The 20,248-nt window shown below is 48.4% G+C and overlaps 1 protein-coding gene across 6 annotated transcripts in view; it reads left to right on the top strand.

Moving 5' to 3' along the window:
- Positions 1–20,248, top strand: part of LOC120660187 (structural maintenance of chromosomes protein 6B-like) — a 43,679-nt gene that overhangs the window by 15,225 nt on the left and 8,206 nt on the right. For 2 of the 6 annotated variants that reach the window (XM_039938595.1, XM_039938596.1), the window contains 13 exons: positions 1,104–1,238; positions 1,532–1,608; positions 1,690–1,765; positions 2,328–2,402; positions 2,526–2,630; positions 2,723–2,889; positions 2,969–3,071; positions 3,214–3,326; positions 4,359–4,563; positions 4,631–4,759; positions 4,864–4,978; positions 7,051–7,136; positions 19,000–19,095. In XM_039938595.1, the coding sequence (XP_039794529.1) occupies positions 1,104–1,238; positions 1,532–1,608; positions 1,690–1,765; positions 2,328–2,402; positions 2,526–2,630; positions 2,723–2,889; positions 2,969–3,071; positions 3,214–3,326; positions 4,359–4,563; positions 4,631–4,759; positions 4,864–4,978; positions 7,051–7,136; positions 19,000–19,095 (1,482 nt within the window). The remainder of the gene's footprint in view (positions 1–1,103; positions 1,239–1,531; positions 1,609–1,689; positions 1,766–2,327; positions 2,403–2,525; positions 2,631–2,722; positions 2,890–2,968; positions 3,072–3,213; positions 3,327–4,358; positions 4,564–4,630; positions 4,760–4,863; positions 4,979–7,050; positions 7,137–18,999; positions 19,096–20,248) is intronic. The other 4 variants (XM_039938597.1, XM_039938599.1, XM_039938598.1 and 1 more) reach the window with 4 other exon arrangements.

The following is a 20,248-nucleotide window of genomic DNA, read 5'->3' as shown; positions in this document are numbered from 1 at the left end:
CCAATTGGGGGGGGTGACTTTTCATATATATAGCCGGGACGGCTTGGTGTACAAGTAAGAGTTGGAGTACAATACAAGTCAGTTATACATATATCTAATAGTCATGCTCCTCCACAGCAACTAATGCCCTCTGCCGGGGCTCATCTCCAGACGCCGCTGCTCAGCATAGCTGGTCCAAAGCCTGCTGGTGACAAGCTCCCCAATCCCCGTGCCTGCCCGGTGTGGAAGGTGCTCTGGGCTTGGTGTTGAATCTTGAAAGATGTTGGCAATGGGGAGGCCGGCACATGTCACTGCGGGATAGAGCAGACAGGGCATCAGCACTGAGTGGGGGCATGCTTTGCTGGCCAGCTGGTCTAACATGAGGGCGGCACGGGTTGTTGCCTTGTTGGTCACCAGTGAAAACAGTTTGAGGGTGACAGTGGGGCATTTGTGTCAAGTATAACCACGTTAGTGAGGTGTAATGGTCTATCTGTCCCCTGGCAAGTTTGATGGGTCAAAGGTTGTTCAAGTGGCAAATATGCAGGGTCTTTTTTCTGATGGCATGCTGACAGTAACGGTTCAACCAGTGGTAAACATGCATTGACCATATATTAGCTCACATTTACCACTTCTTACAATTGCTCACTTGCCACCTTAATCAAGTGATCTGAATGTGCTTATATGAGCATGCATATCTTTAATAAAAGTATCAGTTAAGCGATTTAATTGAGAAAACAAGTTACACAGATGTAAATTTAGAATTATACATTGCAAATTATGTTAAACTTTAGGGGCTGTTTGGGAAGGCTTCTCCCAAAATGGCTTCAGCAGTGAAGCCAAAGCTGGTTAGGCCAAAAAAACTTGCTTAACCTGGCTTCTAGTTCATTTTAGCCTGAGCTTACAAAACAGCTTCACACTAAAATGCCTTGTTTCGTGCAAATTAGTTGAAGGCGAAGCTGAATAAGCCCTCCCAAACAGGCCCTTGCAGTTTTGTGTGACAAATTTCCTAAAATTTGAAGTACTGATGCAACTTACATCTATCTTTTCCCATCAGGTAGATGAATATTGTTGCACTATTACTTGTTATTTGTCTTCTTAATTATTCATGTCTCTTTACTTTGCAGGCTGTGAAACTGAAAATGGATCTAGAGAAAGAGCATGCACGTGGTATGCAAGTGTTGAATAAAATGAATACCCGTGTCAGACGACTTGAAGTGCAAGTTCATGAATTTCAGCTAAAGCGCATGCAGCAAACCCAGGTGGACCTATTTTTTCTAAATGCATTTTTCTATTCAAAAAGTAAGTATCTAATACAATTTGCTAGTAGTCCGCATGATTGGTTGTAGTTGGGTGTGGAATTAAGCAACTTGCCAGGTCAGAAGGCCTGAACCACAACCGTATGCCCTATGCTGGCATATACCCCTTATTGGGTATTTTGATATTGGTCAGCAATGCTGTGCTATATTCCTTTTCACTTAATTTGTATATTCATTTGGCTTTGGAACTTCCAAATTTTCTATGTCATCTAAAGCATTTCTGTATGAAATTGAAGGCTGAAGTATTTCAAGTTGAGGATAGCATATGGGAATTACAGCAGGAGATCAATTCTGCTAATTTATGTGCTACAAGGTAGTTTTTTTTAATCCTTATATTACTTCTGCTTTAGGTTTTACTTATTGGATGTTTGATGCTACCATGTGTGTCATCCAGGTTAAGTGAGGAAGAAAAGAAATTATCCGAAGAACTACAGGACATTATTAAAAGCATCAGTGACATTGGAAAAGAGGTACTTGTAACTTTAGCCTCTCCAAACTGGGTCATAGTTCCCAGAGTGTCTTATTCATTGCAGTTTTGTTATGCTTCTCAAATGTGCTACTACCTCCTTTTCAAATTTGCTATGTTCCTAGATGTAGACTATGTCACGATGTCTAGATACATAGCAAAAAATATGTATCTAAGAAAGCCAAAACAAATTGTAATTTGGGACAGAGGGAGTACAAGATAACCAGCTTTCTGCACAATGAACTGTCCTCTTGAACACCATCTGAGCAATCATAGTAGCCACACCAAACAGTGGTAGTATCTATGTCACATCATATGTGTTGCAAAGTGACAAAACTAGTCGAGAGAGTGATGTGATTCTGCCTTTTTCCTTCAAAGCTGTATGCTCATATCGTTTCAAGCTTAGATTAGATTAGATTTGTTGTTTTTTTTTGTTTGACCATGCACCTTCACTTTTTCCTTAGATCCACTAGTCACAGTTATCTGCACCATACAAAGTTTGCCTGTGCTGCTATGGTTATGTTGTGGCCTCCCTACTGTATATTATGTTAAATGTTACTTTGCAGATAGATGAAGATGGGCGTAGGATCAATCACCTGAAATCTCAAATTGAGGATCTCAGACGACGCCAACATGATAAGGTAATATTCGGTGCTTCAGGAAGCATTAATATTTCTACTGTGATAGTGCTGTGTTTTCTGACTTCTTCAGTAGCAACTTTTTGGTAGTTTTTTTATTCAAATGCTTGGGATGCTTCTTCGCAGCTAACAGCATTTGGAGGGGATAGAGTTCAGAGCCTCTATAGATCTATAGAGAGGCACCATAGTAGATTTAAATGCCCTCCTATTGGTCCAATAGGATATCATGTGGTATGACATAACTATACTGATTGTTGTCTCTGTTGATTACGAAAACTGCTCATTACGGGCTTCACTTTTTTATGTTGCTTATTTTGATGCAGCAACTGGCTAGCGACTGCTGGTCCCTTGCAGTTGATTGCGCATTAGGGAGGCTACTAGATGCTTTCATTGTCTCATGTCATAAGGATTCACTCATTTTACGAGAGTGTGCGAAAGAAGTAAAATACCACAACCTTCAAATTATTATATATGACTTTGCTAAACCACGGTAAGCTGATAATTTTGCACTGTTTTGTTCATCTTTGGGTTCATCTCATATGAATTTTTATTCCTTCTTCTTTGAATAGACTTGACATTCCAAATCATTTGCTTCCTTCAACAACACACCCAACAATACTTTCGGTTATCCATTCGAAAAATCCTACTATACTAAATGTATTGGTGGATCAGGTAGTGCATCATGTAAACTTCGCAAAATTTTTTATTTGTAGTTTTCAATAACCGTGTAATATTCTTTGTCTTTTTCTTGTTCAGATGCGTCAGTTTTTAAAATAGTTTGACCAACACTTTGCTAAAAGTATCGCTATTTCAGGGCCACACAGAGAGGCAGGTCCTAGTTCAAGATTATGAAGTGGGAAAGTCTGTTGCATTTGATAAGAGGATACGAAATCTGAAAGAAGTATATACTTCTGATGGTTGCAAAATGTAAGTCATTGATATTGCAATGCTGCTTGTGTGGAACAGGTTTTGGTCATACTCTTTTTAACTCTAGGCATTTATGTATTATCTATTTAGAAATCTACATTTTTTTCTTAACACATAGGAGAGCTGTGTATGATTGCATTAATAGAAGAAAGAAGACGTACAACACATAAAACACACTCACGCCTAGCTATATTTTACATACACGCCTGTTTATATAATAGAAATGACCCAACTTTAGAAGTACTATCTTTGCAAAGGTAAGCTTTCGGTACTAGAATGGCTACCCCCTCCCCTCACAAACACATAAAAAACTTGTGCAAAGACAGAACTTCAGCATGCATTACCTGGTTATGTAATTTTAGATTACTCCTGTCCAATTTTGTGTAATTTTTCAATTTGAATGTTCACTTGGCGGTTTTCTGCCTGCTGAGGTTTTCAGAAAAGTCAACTGCAACTGCCTTAACAAGTTTTTTTCCTTCCGGGTATGGTTAGAAATTTGAATCTAGAATGTTATAACATGATTTCTTAACCCCTTACAAATTTATCACTATACTGGTGAGGCAGTGAGCAATTTTTTTTTGAGATGATTTGGGGGGTTTTTCAGATGTTCACTGGTTAAGAATTGTTTGTTATAAGTTACATTAAATTTGGCTGTGAACATGGTGTATTGCGAACACTGAAAGTCAAGGGTACAGATTTGCAACCTTCAAAGGTGGTAGTTTGCTTCAACTAAGAAATTCAGGGTTTATGTAGTGGGCACAGATGGTAAATGGACGATTCTCCTATCAGCAATATGAGAAGGGGTGAAATTTGAATTTGGAGAAGTGTAGGCTTTGACAAAAGTTGAACATCTGAAAAGTAATAATTTTTTTTCCTGATATGTATCTGGTCATTATTTTCAACTCTTAATAATGGGCTATAAGGAGATGTTTTCAATTCCTGCATCATTTCCACTGATTTTTTTAATATTTCAAAGTGTCTTTCAGAAAAGGTCTGATGAGCTTTTTATGGTTCTGTTTCAATTGATTGCAGGTTTTGTAGAGGTTCTGTTGAGACCATTCTTCCTCCAAACAGAAAGTGGAGGGCTGGTCGTTTGTGCACTTCTCTAGGAGAAAAAATAATTGAAATAGAGAATGAAACTGCTGAAATTAAGAAAATAAACTCTGAGAGGTGGGATCTCAAAGGAAAATTAGTTATTGATCGAGACAACATCAATTCAAAATTAAGAACGTTAAAGGTAAAAATTATGATTGCTCTGCATTTTGCTTTTAAGTTTTCCAATAGCAATTTCTCGTATTCCATAGAGAAAAAGAGAAGATGAGGAGCAGCATCTGGAGCGTAAAAAGGTTCAGTTGGATGACACCAAGAAAATTTCTATTGCCAATAAGCATGATACTGCTGTGGATACCTCTGAGCTTGAGGCTGAAATGATGGTTTGTTCTTTTTTGTTCCTTTAGTACAATTTTACTGCATTGCAACCAATCCTTATTATCTGAGGGAGAACCTCATGAATTTACCTTGTTACTTAATTCTGCAGCAAGTGAAGGAGGACATTGGGAACAAAGAATTAGTTCTGGAGAAAATTAATTTGAAACTTACAGATGCTTTGCGAGAAGAGAATGATAAAAGAGCTTCTTACAAAAATTTTATTGGTAAGGGCATGAGCAATGTATATTGTTGAAGTGGTTAGTAAGGCTGGGACCCAGCCATGGAGTAAATAGTTAAGTGAAACTTCACAATGCTTACGTTTTGGAGTGGTAAACAAGGTGGGTCCTGCTGAGATAAAAAAGTTCCATCTTCAATGTCCAACCTCCCGTGATTCTTTCTACTAGCAAATCTGACACATGCACCTCACTTTTTTATTCACTCTTACCCGGTAGTAAGACTACTACCCGGTAGTTGTTACTACCGATTCCCACAATGCTTCTTACCGGTAGCAAGGTATTCTTTATTCCTTCTTACCCCCTTCTTACCTCCCATTGCGGGTGCCCTAACATCTTCTATTTCCATATACTTTACTGTCATATTAGAGTTATATGGTTATAACAACCTTGAAGATATAAATAGTCAGTTGCGGAGCTGTGCAAATGGCATAAGTAGGGACCAAACATAGGAGCACCATACACAAGCAATCATGATCCTTTTTTTTTTCTTGAACGCGCATGAGATCTGCATATTTTTTGTATTAGAGAGAAAGAGGGTACAAGTGGCCGCTTACAAAAAGCAATCACATCACCTCCAAGGATGAGGCTTGAGAAGGTTGAAGCACAATCTGTGACTGCTGTTTTCTCGCAACCGTGCAAATAAAAGGCTTGTCAGACCAATTGAGTATGTATCTCTGTAGAATTTAGAAGTGCTAGTGTGGCTTCCCCCCTCTACATGGTTGCTAGTACCAAAGTTTGTTTAAATTGGACAACCAGACTAGTAATACACTGGAAGAACCATGAAATGTTTTTCATCAGATCTACAAATACTGATGCTGTACATCACGAATGATTGTCTGCGGCATCCTACAGCACGAACGGTTGGGGAGCAACTGAACAAGAGCTACCTGTCTGTTGACCACAGCTAGCCCTGCCTCAAACCTCTGCATGCCCTGAGGCCTCTCTGAGGCCTCTCCGCATCATAGCATCTAGATGCTGGCATTGGCCTCTCTAGGGGGTGCTGCTAGCTGGCTCACCATGGAGGTACAGAGGGGCAACATTTTTTTAACTACCCTCAGCCTTGAGCTGTAGCTGGTACTCAGACCATGTGAGGTCGTGAGGGTGGGGGGTTGTATTATGATGTTTAGGCTGGCTGGTGTGGCTGCTCCAATTAAGCCTGACTTGGTGCAACCTGTTCCTTCAGAGGCACCAGATGTAATTTTGAAAGTTTTCTCCCAATCACCCAGACATATTGTCACAATGGGAGTGGTTTTGTACTAGGTCTTGCCTGCGTTATGATATGAAATGATGCATGCACAAATTTTTCCACTCTGTTTTACTGAAGACATTATGCTCTTAAGCTTTAGATTTTTTTAATCTGTATTCTTAAACTTTTCTGAAAACCCATGTATATCTGTTTCCTCTGTTTTAGTTTGGGACAGTGTTACATGGACACGGGTGCGGGTGTCCGATTCGTTAGAATTTTCGGGGACATGGCAAATAACACTTGGAATCCGACACGGGTGCGGGGTATCCGACTCAGCAAAAAAATTAAGACACGGGTGTCCGGGTAACACAGGTTTGGGACCCACGAAAGAAAATAGTATAATGAGGTATTTTCAGATTTTCTAATTTTCTGTATACTTCCAACAACAATTTAATGGCAAAAAATTGTCCGGAAATATTCAGGGTAATTTTTGTTGTGAAGTATTAGTGGATTGCCCACCTCTTCTCAAGAGCTTAATCTTTTGGGTTCATCTGGTTGGTGCATGAAACCTAACATGGTATCAAAGCTAGAGGTCTCGAGTTCGAGTCTTGGTAGAGGCATCTTTTAAGTCCTCCACTCCCTTCTTTATTTCCACATTTACGCCTTGTTCCGGATGCATGTGAGTGGGAGTGTTGTGAAGTATTAGTGGATTGCCCACCTCTTCTCAAGAGCTTAAGCTTTTGGGTTCATCTGGTTGGTGCGTGAAACCTAACAATTTTATTATTCATTTGATCCTGCTTTTACAGAATATATATGCTCTGCTTTCCTGTGGTAAATTCTTTGCACATACTAAATGCAAAATGCTTTACTCCAGGGTCTGCACATGCTGAGATGGGGTCTATTAGTGATGCTGAGCACGAATTGCAGCTCGTTGAAGAAAAAATAAATGATGCTCAGCAGGTGTGATTTTCCTATCCTTACAAGTATTTGTTTGTGTGCTCATCTTTTCCATGAACTATGGTGATAACACTTCATATTTTGATAAATTTTTCTCAAATGCATATTTTGACAAAATTGTAAGCCAGATTATGGCGATAGTAGATTAACTGATGAGATGTAGAATACATGCACATATATAGGCAGGGAAGACCTAGGTAGGTTTATGGAAGTATGACCACTGTAGGATGTCCCTGCCTATTGATCCACTACTGGTGCGCACAGGCCGAAGGCCGAGTGCAGCACCGGGCATTAGGCTTCCGGGCATAAGGCCCAAAGCCTAATGGTAATCATCTGTCTAACAAAAATACCTACTGCAAGTTTGGCAAAATTGATTAAAAAGATAACCTGCACCCAATCAGGATTTAAAATGTTACCAACTTGCAACTTATGGAAGTGAGGGCTAATGTTAGATGTGACAAAGTTAGGCTCCAAACCTCAAGCGACCCTGCATCCACCTCTGATAATCTTGCTTCCACCTCTGACGAGCCTGCATCCATTGGCTGGGAGATTCAGATCTCCACGAACTCTCTGCCCCCTAATCCTGCACCGGGTGATGCCGTGGGTGCTGTGTTGGTGTCTCCGATTCTTCAGGCGGGTGCTGATGATTCTACTGCGATGGCCCCCATCCTGTCTCCAGCCCCTGCGGCCTGCGCGGGCGTTGCTGTCGAGACGGGTCCGGCGTGGAGTTGCAGTCGGAAGGCTTTGCCGCTGATCCCGTTGGTGTAGGCTTGCGCCTTGATGCTGTCAGCGATTTCAACGGCGGTGCGGTGTTGGACTCCACTGATTTGGCGATCGGATGCAGCGAGGACATTGAGGTTTCCTCGGTCACACCCCTGGAACAACATCTGGCTACTGGGAGTCTCACCCATGGCCCTGCGGCGGGGTTGGTGACAAGAATCCTCCCCGACAACCTCATCGTTTACACCCGTTCATCTAGAAGAAAAGTTGATTCACCTCCACCTCCTACACCAGCTGAGGTGTTCATTGAGAAGATTACCAAGAAGGTTGATGCTATTGTGCAAGTCCCAATCATACACAAGAGGAGGGCAAAACCCGTGGGACCAATAAACCTACCACGCCGCAGTCGTCGGATCGCGAAGCTACCCCCAGAGCAGGACAGTGCATCAGCGGCAACTGTATGCAGAAAATTGGGATTTGCAGACGACAACGGGCGGATCTCTGATGAAGCCCTTGAAAGATACTCCAAATTCTATCGTGATCTACCCAACCAAGATCATGTCAAGGCCCTTGCAGCCCTATTTGGTTGGGCTGTTCCTTCAGATGTACTGGTGAATGGGAGCACTGCCTCAGCTTCACTGTGTTGAGCGTAGCTTGTTGATGTGTGCACTGGTCTTGTTTTTCTCCTTCCTAATTCAATGGATAAAGCAAGTTTTTTGGTATGGAATGTTCGCAGTCTTAACGACAAAGCAAGGCGGGACAATATGAGAAAGGTGGTGGATGATTCAAAACCGGCCGTGATATGTCTGCAGGAAACAAAAATAGCTTTAATTACTGAACGTGATGTTGTCTCTTTCCTTGGGCAACAGTACACCAATTTTATTTTCCTACCTGCACAGCAAACTAGGGGTGGTATTTTGGTCGCCTGGAGGGATGGAACCTTTGCAGTGACCCACCATCATGTGCATCGGCATTCTATCTCAGTTCTGCTCAGCAATCAGGATGACCCATCTTGGTGGTTTATGTTGGAGTATATTGAGCCCGTGTGTATAGAGGCCCATCTAGAGGCCCATGTATAGGCATTATATATACCCACCATTTTAGGGTTGGAGGAATACAAGACAATTATTCTCTCCAACATGGTATCTAGCCTTCCCTTCCCTCTCCCACCCTCTCTCTAGCCGCCGGTGCCACCCGGCGCCGGCGCCGACGGCGCCATGGCCGGCCTCTCCTCTCCTCTGCTGCTGGCGGACCCTCCTCTGTTCCGCGTGCCGTTGCGCCGACGGTGGCCTGGCCCGCCGCTCCATGGCCGCCCGCCACTGCCGCAGCAGCCCTCGTCGCCATCATGCCTCTTCCGGACCCGGGAGCACCGCCCATGGCCGCCGCAGGCGCGGATCTGCTGCCGCCGCCGGCCCCTGCGGGAGCGAATCCCGCGCCGCCGCCGCCTGAGGGCGCGGATCCGGCGCTGCCGCCGCCTCAACCCTACCCTGCAGGTGCAAACCGGCAGCCCCCGCCGCCTCTGGTCGCCCCCGCCGCCCCTCCCCTCGACCTAGGCGCGGGGGGCGCGGCTGCTGCTGCCGCCGCCGCCCTAGCAGCTGGCGCGGGGGGCGTAGCCGCGGGTGCCGCCCATGCAGGTGCCTCTGCCGCCGCTGCCGGGGGCGCCTGGCGCACACCGGGCCGGCGGACGCCCGCCGGCGCCGCGCTGGGCGCGGATGGCGCCGCCTGGCGCGCGCCTGGCCCGTGGCTCGTGGCCCCCATGGCCTCTGCTGCCCCCGCGGCGCGCCTGGCCCGTGGCTCGTGGCCCCCATGGCCTCTGCTGCCCCCGCGGCCCTCCCTGGGTAGGGCGCGGCGTGTGTGTGGCCCCCGGACGCCGCTCCTCTGCTTGCCACCGCTCTGCCTGTGCAGACCGTGGGAGCCGCGAGTGCTGTGCGCGCCGCGGGCACCGCCGCCGACGCCGCCGTCTCGGCCTGGCGCGCGCCTGCTCTGGCGGCCGCCCCCGCCCTGCCCTGGAGCGCCTCTAGCGCCGCCGGGCCGGCCCCTGGCGCAGCGCTCTGGCGCGCGCCTGCCCCGCGGGCGTCCGCCCCTGCTCTGGACGCGGACGGCGCCGCTGCAGCCCCCACCCAGGGTGTCTGGCGTGCGTCTGTCCCTGCGGCCGCCGCCTCTCTGCCCTGGCGCGCCTCTGGCGCTGCCGGGCTGACCTCTGGCGCTACTCCAACTGTCCTGGGCGGACCCACGGGGGCGTGGCGCGGCGCAGACCTGGCATCCCCTGCGGCTGCTGTGCTGCGAGCTGGACCTGCCCCTACCGCTGGATCCACGGCCCGCGCCGCCGCCGCTGCCACCTCCCTTGCCGCCGCGCATGCCGCGCGGGCCGTCGCGCCCAACGCAAAGGCCGCCATCGCCGCCGCCTTTGTGGCCGCTGTCGCGCCCAACGCAAAGACCTGGCCGCCGCCGCCGCCTTTGTGGCCGCCGTCGCGCCCGCCGCCGCCTTTGTGGCCGCCGTCACGGCCGCCGCGCAGGCCGCCACCTTGGGGCGGACGCCGCCGGTCAGCACCGAGTGGATCGCCGACTCGGGTGCCTCCTTCCACACCACCCCACATGCCGGTATCATCTCTTCTGTCCGACCCCCACACCCCTCTTGTCCTTCTTCCATCATGGTTGGCGACGGATCTTGCCTTCCTGTCACCGCTGTGTGTTCTGCTCCTGGCTCTTTTCGTCTTCCCAATGTTCTTGTTGCTCCTCAGATGGTTCATAACTTTCTTTCCATTCGTTAGTTTACAGCTGACAATTTTTGTTCCATCGAGTTTGATTCTTCTGGCCTCATTGTAAAGGTTTCGGCCTCCCGGCGTCCGCTACTCCGGTGTGACAGCACGGGCCCCTTTACACCCTTCGCCTTCCTTCTTCCGCTGCACCACTCTCGTCTTCTTCACCCTGGCCGTCTTGGTCTGCCGCTTTTGCCGCGACGACGTCTTCCACCACTTGGCACCGTCGTCTTGGTCACCCTGGCCGCGACGTTCTGGCTCAGCTCGGTCGTAGTACCGATTTTCCTGGGACTAGGGCTCCTGCTCAGTCCCTCTGCCATGCGTGCCAGCGCGGTCGTCATGTTCGACTTCCTTTTTCCTCTTCTTCTCATGCGACGCATGCATTCGACCTTGTTCACTGTGACCTGTGGACCTCCCCTGTACTCAGCCTCTCTGGCTACAAGTACTATCTGGTGGTGGTCGGCGACTTCTCGCACTACTCTTGGACGTTTCCTTTGCGTGCTAGTCTGAGACCTTCCCCACCCTCCTCCACTTCTTTGCCTGGGTGTCCACTCAGTTCGGCCTCACCGTTAAGGCCGTCCAGTGCGACAACGGGCGGGAGTTCGATAACTCCACCTCCCGGTCTTTCTTCCTGTCTCGGGGTGTTCAGCTGCGTATGTCTTGTCTGTATACCTCTCCTCAGAACGGCAAGGCTGAGCGGATGATTCGCACGATGAACGACGTCGTGCGCACCCTTCTGATCCAGGCTTCTCTCCCCCCGCGCTTCTGGGCTGAGAGCCTCCACACCGCCACCTACCTGCTCAACCGCCTTCCGTCCACTGCTTCTCCTGCTCCCACTCCACACCACGCTCTTTTCGGTACCCCTCCTCGCTACGACCACCTTCGGGTCTTCGGGTGTGCGTGTTACCCTAATACCTCCGCCACCGCTTCTCACAAGCTGGCGCCCCGCTCGACTCGTTGTGTGTTCCTCGGGTACTCCCCTGACCACAAGGAGTATCGATGCTTTGACCTCACCACTCGTCGCGTTCTGATCTACCGACACGTCGTCTTCGACGAGTCGGATTTCCCATATTCCACCTCCACATCTTCGTCTGATCCCGAGCTGGCGTCTCTGTTTTCGACTGACCCGGTGGTTCCGCCACCGTTACCTGTCTGTACTTTTCCTGCAGGTTTTCCCGGCGCACCGACACCACTTCCGGTGATCCTTGCTGCGCCGAGCGCGACCCCGGTGCCCGCGGTCGCGCCACGCGCGGCACCCAGACCTCCGGTCGTGCCGCGCGCGGCCCCGGTGTCTCCCACTGCGCCACGCGCGGCCCCGGTGCCTTCCCCTGCACCTGAGCGGTACGCTCAGCCGGTGCAGGTGTACCGGCTTCGTTCGGCGTCGACACCGGCGCCGCCTCCTGCTCCGGAGGCTCCTGCGACGCCGTCGCGCTGACACTGGAGCCGTCGCCGTCGCCGCCTCCTCCGGCTCCCTCTCGAGCCGGGCCGGAGGTGTACCACCCGCCGGTCATCCATCGGGATCCTCGGCATATCCATCCCATGGTGACTCGGCGGATGGCGTCCCAGGCCGCGACTCTCTCCGCCACCGAGGGAGAGCCGCGGGTCTCTCCGGTACCCTCGTCTGTCTGCGACGCCTTGGCGGATCCTCACTGGCGTCGCGCGATGGAAGAGGAGTACGCGGCTCTTCTTGCCAACCAGACGTGGGACCTCGTGCCGCGTCCGTCTGGTTGCAATGTGGTGACTGGCAAGTGGATCTGGACGCACAACCGTCGGGCTGACGACACACTGGAGCGCTACAGGGTTCGCTGGGTTCTCCGGGGGTTCACTCAGCGGCCTGGTGTGGACTATGATGAGACCTTCAGCCCGGTCGTGAAGCCCGCTACGGTGCGCACGGTCCTCTCACTTGTGCTCTCGCGCGCTTGGCTTGTGCACCAGCTAGACGTGAAGAATGCGTTTCTTCACGGCACTTTGTCAGAGACTGTCTACTGCTCTCAGCCTGCGGGATTTGTGGACTCGAGTCGTCCGGATATGGTCTGCCGGCTTAACAAGTCTCTCTATGGACTGAAGCAGGCTCCACAGGCTTGGTACTCTCGGTTCGCCACGTTCTTGCTGACACTGGGGTTCACCGAGGCCAAGTCTGACACGTCTCTTTTCATCTACCGCCGTGGGGATGAGACTGCATATCTGCTGCTATATGTCGACGACATTGTGCTCACAGCCTCCAGTCAGCCGTTGCTTCAAAGTGTCATTTCCTCTCTACAGCAGGAGTTCGCTATGAAGGATCTCGGTCAGCTCCACCACTTCTTGGGCGTTAGTGTTGAGGCTCGCCCGTCTGGTCTTCTCCTTCACCAGCGGCAGTACGCCCTCGATATTCTGGAGCGGGCTGGGATGACTGATTGAAGCCCTGCTCCACTCCTGTCGACACTCAGGCGAAGCTGTCTGCTGATCTGGGTGATCCGGTGACTGATCCTACTGCCTACCGGAGTCTGGCCGGCACTTTGCAGTACTTCACCTTCACCAGGCCGGACCTCACCTACGCTGTACAGCAGGTCTGTCTCCATATGCATGATCCCCGGGAGTCACACCTTGCTGCGCTGAAGCGTCTCCTCCGCTACGTCCGAGGCACTGTGGACCTTGGCCTGGTGCTTCACCGCTCCTCCTCAGCAGAGCTGGTGGTCTACATCGACGCCGACTGGGCTGGCTGCCCGGACACTCATCGCTCCACTTCCGGCTACGCCGTCTTTCTGGGCGGCAACCTGGTCTCCTGGTCGTCTAAGCGGCAGCCGGTTGTCTCCCGCTCCAGTGTCGAGGCGGAGTACCGTGCTGTCGCTAACGGCGTGGCGGAGGCGTCCTGGCTACGACAGCTCTTGGCGGAGCTCCACAGCCCGCTTGCCAAGAGCACGCTCGTCTACTGCGACAACGTCAGCGCCGTGTATCTCTCCACTAACCCAGTCCAGCATCAGCGGACGAAGCACGTGGAGATCGACCTACACTTCGTGCGCGACAGAGTCGCAATCGGCGATGTTCGGGTACTCCATGTCCCGACTACCTCCCAGTTTGCTGACATCTTCACCAAGGGGCTGCCCTCCTCGACCTTCTCGGAGTTTCGATCCAGCCTCAACGTAGCCGGTGGTTAGTTGTGGCTGCGCGGGGGGGGGGGGGTATTATCCCTTTGTACTCTCTTCTTGTCCAGTCTTGAACACCGTTGCGCTGGTTGTTCAGACTGCGGGGGGTGTTGGTTTTCTTGTTGTCCAGTCTTGAACACCGTTGTGCCGGTAGTTCAGACTGCGGGGGGGGGGGGGGTGTTGGAGTATATTGAGCCCGTGTGTATAGAGGCCCATGTATAGGCATTATATATACCCACCCTTCTAGGGTTGGGGGAATACAAGACAATTATTCTCTCCAACAGTTTACTGGGGTTTATGGCCCTCACCAAGATGCTGATAAACCTGCCTCCCTTGATGAACTCAGAGAGGTACGGTCTCTCTGTCCTGGCCCATGGATGTTAGCTGGTGATTTCAACATGATTTACTGCTCATAAGATAAAAACAATGAGAACATAAACAGAGCAATGATGGGTTGTTTCCGTCGTTTTGTGAATGAGTTTGAATTAAAGGAAATCCCACTGTTAGGAAGGAGATATACCTGGTCAAATGAACGCGATTCTCCGACCCTTGTCAAGTTGGACCGGGTTCTCTGCACCAACAATTGGGAAGAAATTTATATGGAAAGTGTATTGCAAACCCTTGCTACGGAAATGTCTGATCATTGCCCATTGATACTTGGCCTCAGGGAGGGCATCTTGGGGAAGAAATGTTTTCACTTTGAGAGTTTTTGGAAAAGGCTTGACGGGTTCCTTGAATCTGTGCAGCAATCATGGGATGAGCATGTACAGGATTGCTCCCCCTTCCTGAGAGTCTATATTAAACTGAAGCGGCTTGCTAAAGCTCTGCAGTCCTGGGGACAGAAGCAAGTTGGGCATATAAATTCACAGCTAGCTCTCGCTCGACACATACTGCATAACCTGGAAGTGGCCCAGGACTTCAGAGAATTATCTGCAGAAGAGAAGTGGCTCAGACACAACCTAAAGAAGCATTGTTTGGCCTTGGCCTCCTTGGAACGGACAATTGCACGTTTGTGCTCTAGGGTGAGGTACTTAAAAGAGGGTGATGCAAACACCTCCTTTTTTTCATAAACAAGCCAGCTTCCGAAAGAAGAATTTCATTCCAAAACTAATCTTTGATGGGCGGGTGGTCACAACTCGAGGGAAAACATCAAGTCCTCTTTGAACACTTTAATGATATCCTGGGCAGGGCAAGAGTAAGAGAGACTTCACTGGATCTATCTGCATTCCATAGGGAGGGCATGGACCTCTCGGCACTTGATGTGCCGTTCACTGAGGAAGAAGTCTGGGCAACTATAAAGGCTCTACCAGCAGATCGGGCGCCGGGACCAGATGGTTTTACAATGTGCTTCTACAAATCCTGTTGGCATATAATAAAGGCTGATATAATGGCAGCTTTAGTGTCCCTGCAGCAAGGAGATATGAGGAACTTATAGATGCTCAACTCAGCCTATCTAACTCTAATTCCCAAGAAGGCTGAAGCACTGGAGGCAAAAGATTACCGTCCCATTAGTTTGGTGCATAGCTTTGCAAAACTTGTGACCAAGATTCTGGCTAATCGACTAGCACCGCAACTTAACACTTTGATTGCAACCAATCAGAGTGCTTTCATCAGAGGAAGATGTATTCATGACAATTTTATGTTAGTCCAGCAAACTATCAAGGTCCTTCATCAGAGGAAAATCTCAAGTTTGTTCCTGAAGCTAGATATTTCGAAGGCGTTTGATTCAGTGGATTGGACCTTCCTGTTGGAAATCCTTGCTCATCTAGGCTTTGGTCACACTTGGATCTCCATCATGTCTAATTTATTAAGGTCTGCCTCCACTCAGATCCTTCTAAATGGTATACCAGGCGAACCCATTTATCATCAACGAGGCCTTCGTCAAGGGGACCCTCTCTCTCCGTTATTGTTTATCCTGGTCATGGATGTGCTGAACAGTTTGTTCACCAAGGCAGATTCAGAAGGATTGCTCTCACCGCTGCTATCAACCGGACAAAGACTCTCTCTGTATGCTGATGATGTTGCTTTATTCATCAGGCCAAATGACCAAGATCTAATGCTTACAAAAAATATTCTGTTAGCCTTTGGGGAAGCCTCTGGTCTGCAAACCAATCTGAAGAAAAGTTGTGTCATCCCGATTTGGTGTGATGAGGAGGTCCACGGAGCCGTGAATGATACACTGCAATGTGCCACAACCAGTTTTCCCACCACTTATTTGGGGTTACCTATCTCTGACAAGAAACTGAGAAAATGTGATCTAATGAAATGGATCGAAAAAAATAGCTAACAAGCTGCCAGGTTGGAAAGCCTCGCTCTTGACTTTAGCTGGTCGTGCAATCCTGGTAAAATCTGTCCTCGCTGCTATCCCCATTTACATCCTGGTTGCAATCAAAGTGCCCAAATGGTTTTTAAGAGCAGTGGATAAAATCAGGAGAGGATTCCTGTGGACAGGAAGGCAAAGAGCTAATGGTGGCTGCTGTTTAGTGGCGTGGGAAAAGGTCATGCGGCCTCTTGATCTCGGAGGGCTTGGCATCCATAATCTTGAGGTCATGGGATGGGCACTCCAAATGCGGTGGCTTTGGATGGAGAAAACTAGACCAGATTGCCCATGGGCGGGACTCCAAATTCCAGTCTACTCAAACACATCAGCCATGTTTGCTATTACAGTTGAATCCATGGTGGGGAATGGAAGGAATACTCTCTTTTGGACTGATCGTTGGCTGCATGGTTGCAGCCTGGAGAACCTGGCTCCTAACGTTGTCCCGTGTGTTCCCATCAAATTTAGAAAAAAGAGGACTGTGAATGAGGCTTTACAGGAGAATCTGTGGGTAACAGACATTAGAAATGCACTTGGATGGCGTGGCCTAGCTGAGTATCTAGAGTTATGGGATTTAATTTCTGGAGTTAACCTATCTGATTTGGAAGACGTACATCATTGGAAACCCGAGGCCTCAGGATCATTCTCGACGCAATCGGCTTACAGAAGTTATTTTGTGGGATCCATCACATTTGAACCTTGGAAGAGGCTGTGGAAGTCATGGGCACCAGGGAAGTGTAAGACATTTGTGTGGCTAGCCATCCGGAATCGCTGCTGGATAGCGGATCGTCTTCAAAAGAGAGGATTGTAGCATCCTGTGCGGTGTGTGCTCTGTGATCAGGAGGAGGAAACAATCCATCACATTCTCACGGGTTGTGTTTTTGCAAGGCAATTTTGGTATGCCATACTGCAGCAACTAGCTTTAACTAATTTAACACCCACCAGGAGTTCATCCTTTGCTAATTGGTGGAAGAAGGCCGAGGCAAAACTACAGAAACATCTTAGAAAAGGCTTCAACTCCTTTTGCATCCTTGGGGCATGGATCATTTGGAAGCATAGAAATGCATGCGTGTTTGATGGGGTGACACCCAACTTACAACAAGCAGTGCAGGCTTTTAAGGATGAAGCGAGTACTTGGCAGTTCGCCGGGGCAAAAGGGTTGTCTACCCTATTTCTCGAGTTGGGGATGGTTCAGGGGTAGAGAGCTGGGTGGTCCTGTTGGTCTGGTCCTGCTTATGTGTTATCTGTAATTTAACTCTTTTTAGTTCGCGCACTCCTTGCTCTAGTCCAAGGTTTGGAGTGCCTTTTTGTATTTGGACTTCCCTTTCTCTCTTAATACAAAGATACGCAGCTCTCCTGCGTGTTCGATAAAAAAAAGGCTCCAAACCTATGCACCCTCAGACTCATAAGCTCTACTGTGCGCACAGGCCGAAGGCCGAGTGCAGCACCGGGCATAAGGCCCAAAGCCTAATGCTAATCATCTGTCTAACAAAAATACCTACTGCAAGTTTGGCAAAATTGATTAAAAAGATAACCTGCACCCAATCAGGACTTAAAATGTTACCAACTTGCAACTTATGGAAGTGAGCGCTAATGTTAGATGTGACAAAGTTAGGCTACAAGCCTATGCACCCTCAGACTCATAAGCTGCTTCCGCTTTAAATTCATTCAACAGCGAGGCATCTCCTGCTTTGACCTCTTCCAGATACAAGGAATACAAAGAATTTGGTGGCAGTGCTGTGAGAGGATGAATCGGTTACTGGAGAACATGCAAGAGGATGAGTTCATGAGGACAAATTGATGGAGAGGCCCCCCAGGCTAGTCTGAGAAGGGGAAACCTCAATGTTGATGACAATACTTTAAATTGAACCAATATAATACCAAGCAAATAAGGCATGCTGTCTTATTACTGCTAGTCATTCACTCATTTGTGTTGGGAAATTTATGTAAGCAATTTAAGGTCCAGCATGGAACTTGTTAAGAATTAGAAAAAACAATCTAAGGTAACAAAATCAAATAATTTCTGGAAGAAAAGGTACATGTCAAATCGAGCCAAGTATTTTTTGGCTTGCATATAGAAAGGAGGGATAAATGTTAAAAAGGTTAGGACTGCAAAGGCACACAGGGCATACCCAGCATTCTCGGTAAAGCAAGGCTGGCTGTTATGTGTTGGGCCTGGGAGCAGTAAAGGTAAGGATTGCAGTGCGAAAACAATATGCACAGTTACTGTAGCACGTTCTCTCATAATTAAGAGATAACTTTGTAAGTGTTCAAGTTACTGGAATTGGTTGATCTATATGCAGTAGGGAATACTGTAAGTAGTAGACTTGTAACTGAACCTTGCAATGGGAGAATTGGTGGCAGCTCGAAAGGCCACAGCTAAGTCAGATAGTATAGAGACTTCATCTAGTTTGATTAATTTTTATTTGCTAGATCATAATATTACCTCTTGGATTTCAACGCTCATATCACTGTCATTATATATGTCAAGGCCCTCATTATTACAGATTATGCAGTCATCAACAAAGAAGTCCCATCCCTCTCCCTCTCTTGTGGAGAGGGTGGTTGGGACAAGGAAAAGCCTTCTGAATAGAAAACAAAGAAATTGATTGCAGATTACGTAAACCACTACAAATTTAGTGGATGCTTGAACCCATTGCATCTTCTCATAAGCTAAGCATGCAATAAATATGGTTTCAATCTTTTACATTGCATTAGTTCTCCAGAAATAAAAATTCCTTTTCCACTCCTTGATCACTCAATTCCTTGCCATGTTGCCACCTGAAAAATACCCTGCTCTGTTTTGCAACTCTGTCAGGTTAGTGTTATTACAGGCAACAGTGTGTTACTTACTGATGTAACATCTGTCTCAAAGGTTTACATGTAAAGTGTTCTTGACACTTGTTCTTCTCATGGTACTACATTGTATTTTTGGACCTTACCAGGATAAGGCTCACTATGAAGGTGTTATGGAAAGGAAGGTTTTAGCTCCTATTAAAATGGCTGAATCGGAGTTAACAGATCTTCAACAGCTTCATCAGGTTATTGCCCTATCACTTGCAATAAGCCTTTGTTCAGGCCACCTTTTCTTTTTCTTTGTGTTGATTATACATATTAGTTGCACTGTCAAAAGATTCTACATACTAATTTAGCATCCTTTTGTTTGAACTGAAAACTTTTGTAGAGGTTTACTGATTTAGTATCCTGCATATCTATTATGCCATAGAAGGTTCGACATGAAATCTGCTATTCTGAAAGCAGCAACTTTATCTTTGCATATATAGGGGGATGATTTATATTGCAGTCGTGTGCTCAGTTTTAATGTATACTACAGATTGTGTACAAGGCTTGGTGTGTGTGTGGTGTGTGTGGGGGGGGGGGGGCGTAGTGGTACCAACACGAACGGTCAGATTGGAGAATAATGGAGACATCCCCTGGCAGTCGGAATGCTGGTGCGAATATTACGACTGGAGCAAAAACTAGGTAGAGGTCATGCAGATGACAGCCCCTTAGTGCCGAGGTTGAGGTGGATGTGGGCGAAGCCGTGGAGGAGGGTGCAGGTCCAAAGCAGCAACATAGGTGCATTAGTACACAATCAGCAGCCTTTTGCTGACATGATCAGCAGGTCGATGAGCCAACTGGATAGCAATAGTCGACGGTGCAGCTAAAGAGCCTAACTGTGTCTACCTTTAGCAACATCAGTGGTGGTGTCCGCGAGCTTGCAGTAATTGGCGCGGACTCGGATCGAGAGCTAGCGTGATGAAGCGGACCAGTAGCATGGGTAGCACCTCCGCCTGAAAAGATGGCGACACTGGTGGTGATGGCATGGCCACAAGTTTCGGGGTTGCAGCCTAGTAGGGCGCAATGACAACATCATCCTCTGGACTATCGACGATCGAGTGGCGATGGGATGGCAGGGCGACGCGAACCTGATCTCTGATCAGGAAAAAGGAAACACAACAGCAAGATGAACCTTGGATACAAAGCCCTATGGCGCTACGGCCCGCCAGCGATGGCGGTGAAGCGGCGCGGTGAAGGGGCATATGGTGGATGGGCGGGGCGAGATGGCCCCGATGGGGCCTGTCCGGTGATGGATCTTGATGAGGGTGCTGGCCCGAGCAGGGTGTAGCAGCCCGGCAACGAAGTCAACAGGCTGCGCGGTGGCCCAGTGCCCCTAGTGCTCCTATAGTGCGG

Source organism: Panicum virgatum, chromosome 2N (genome assembly GCF_016808335.1).
Source record: "Panicum virgatum strain AP13 chromosome 2N, P.virgatum_v5, whole genome shotgun sequence".
Lineage (NCBI taxonomy): Eukaryota > Viridiplantae > Streptophyta > Magnoliopsida > Poales > Poaceae > Panicum > Panicum virgatum.
Note: the sequence above shows the minus strand (reverse complement) of the source record. Positions and strands in the feature narration are given on the sequence as shown.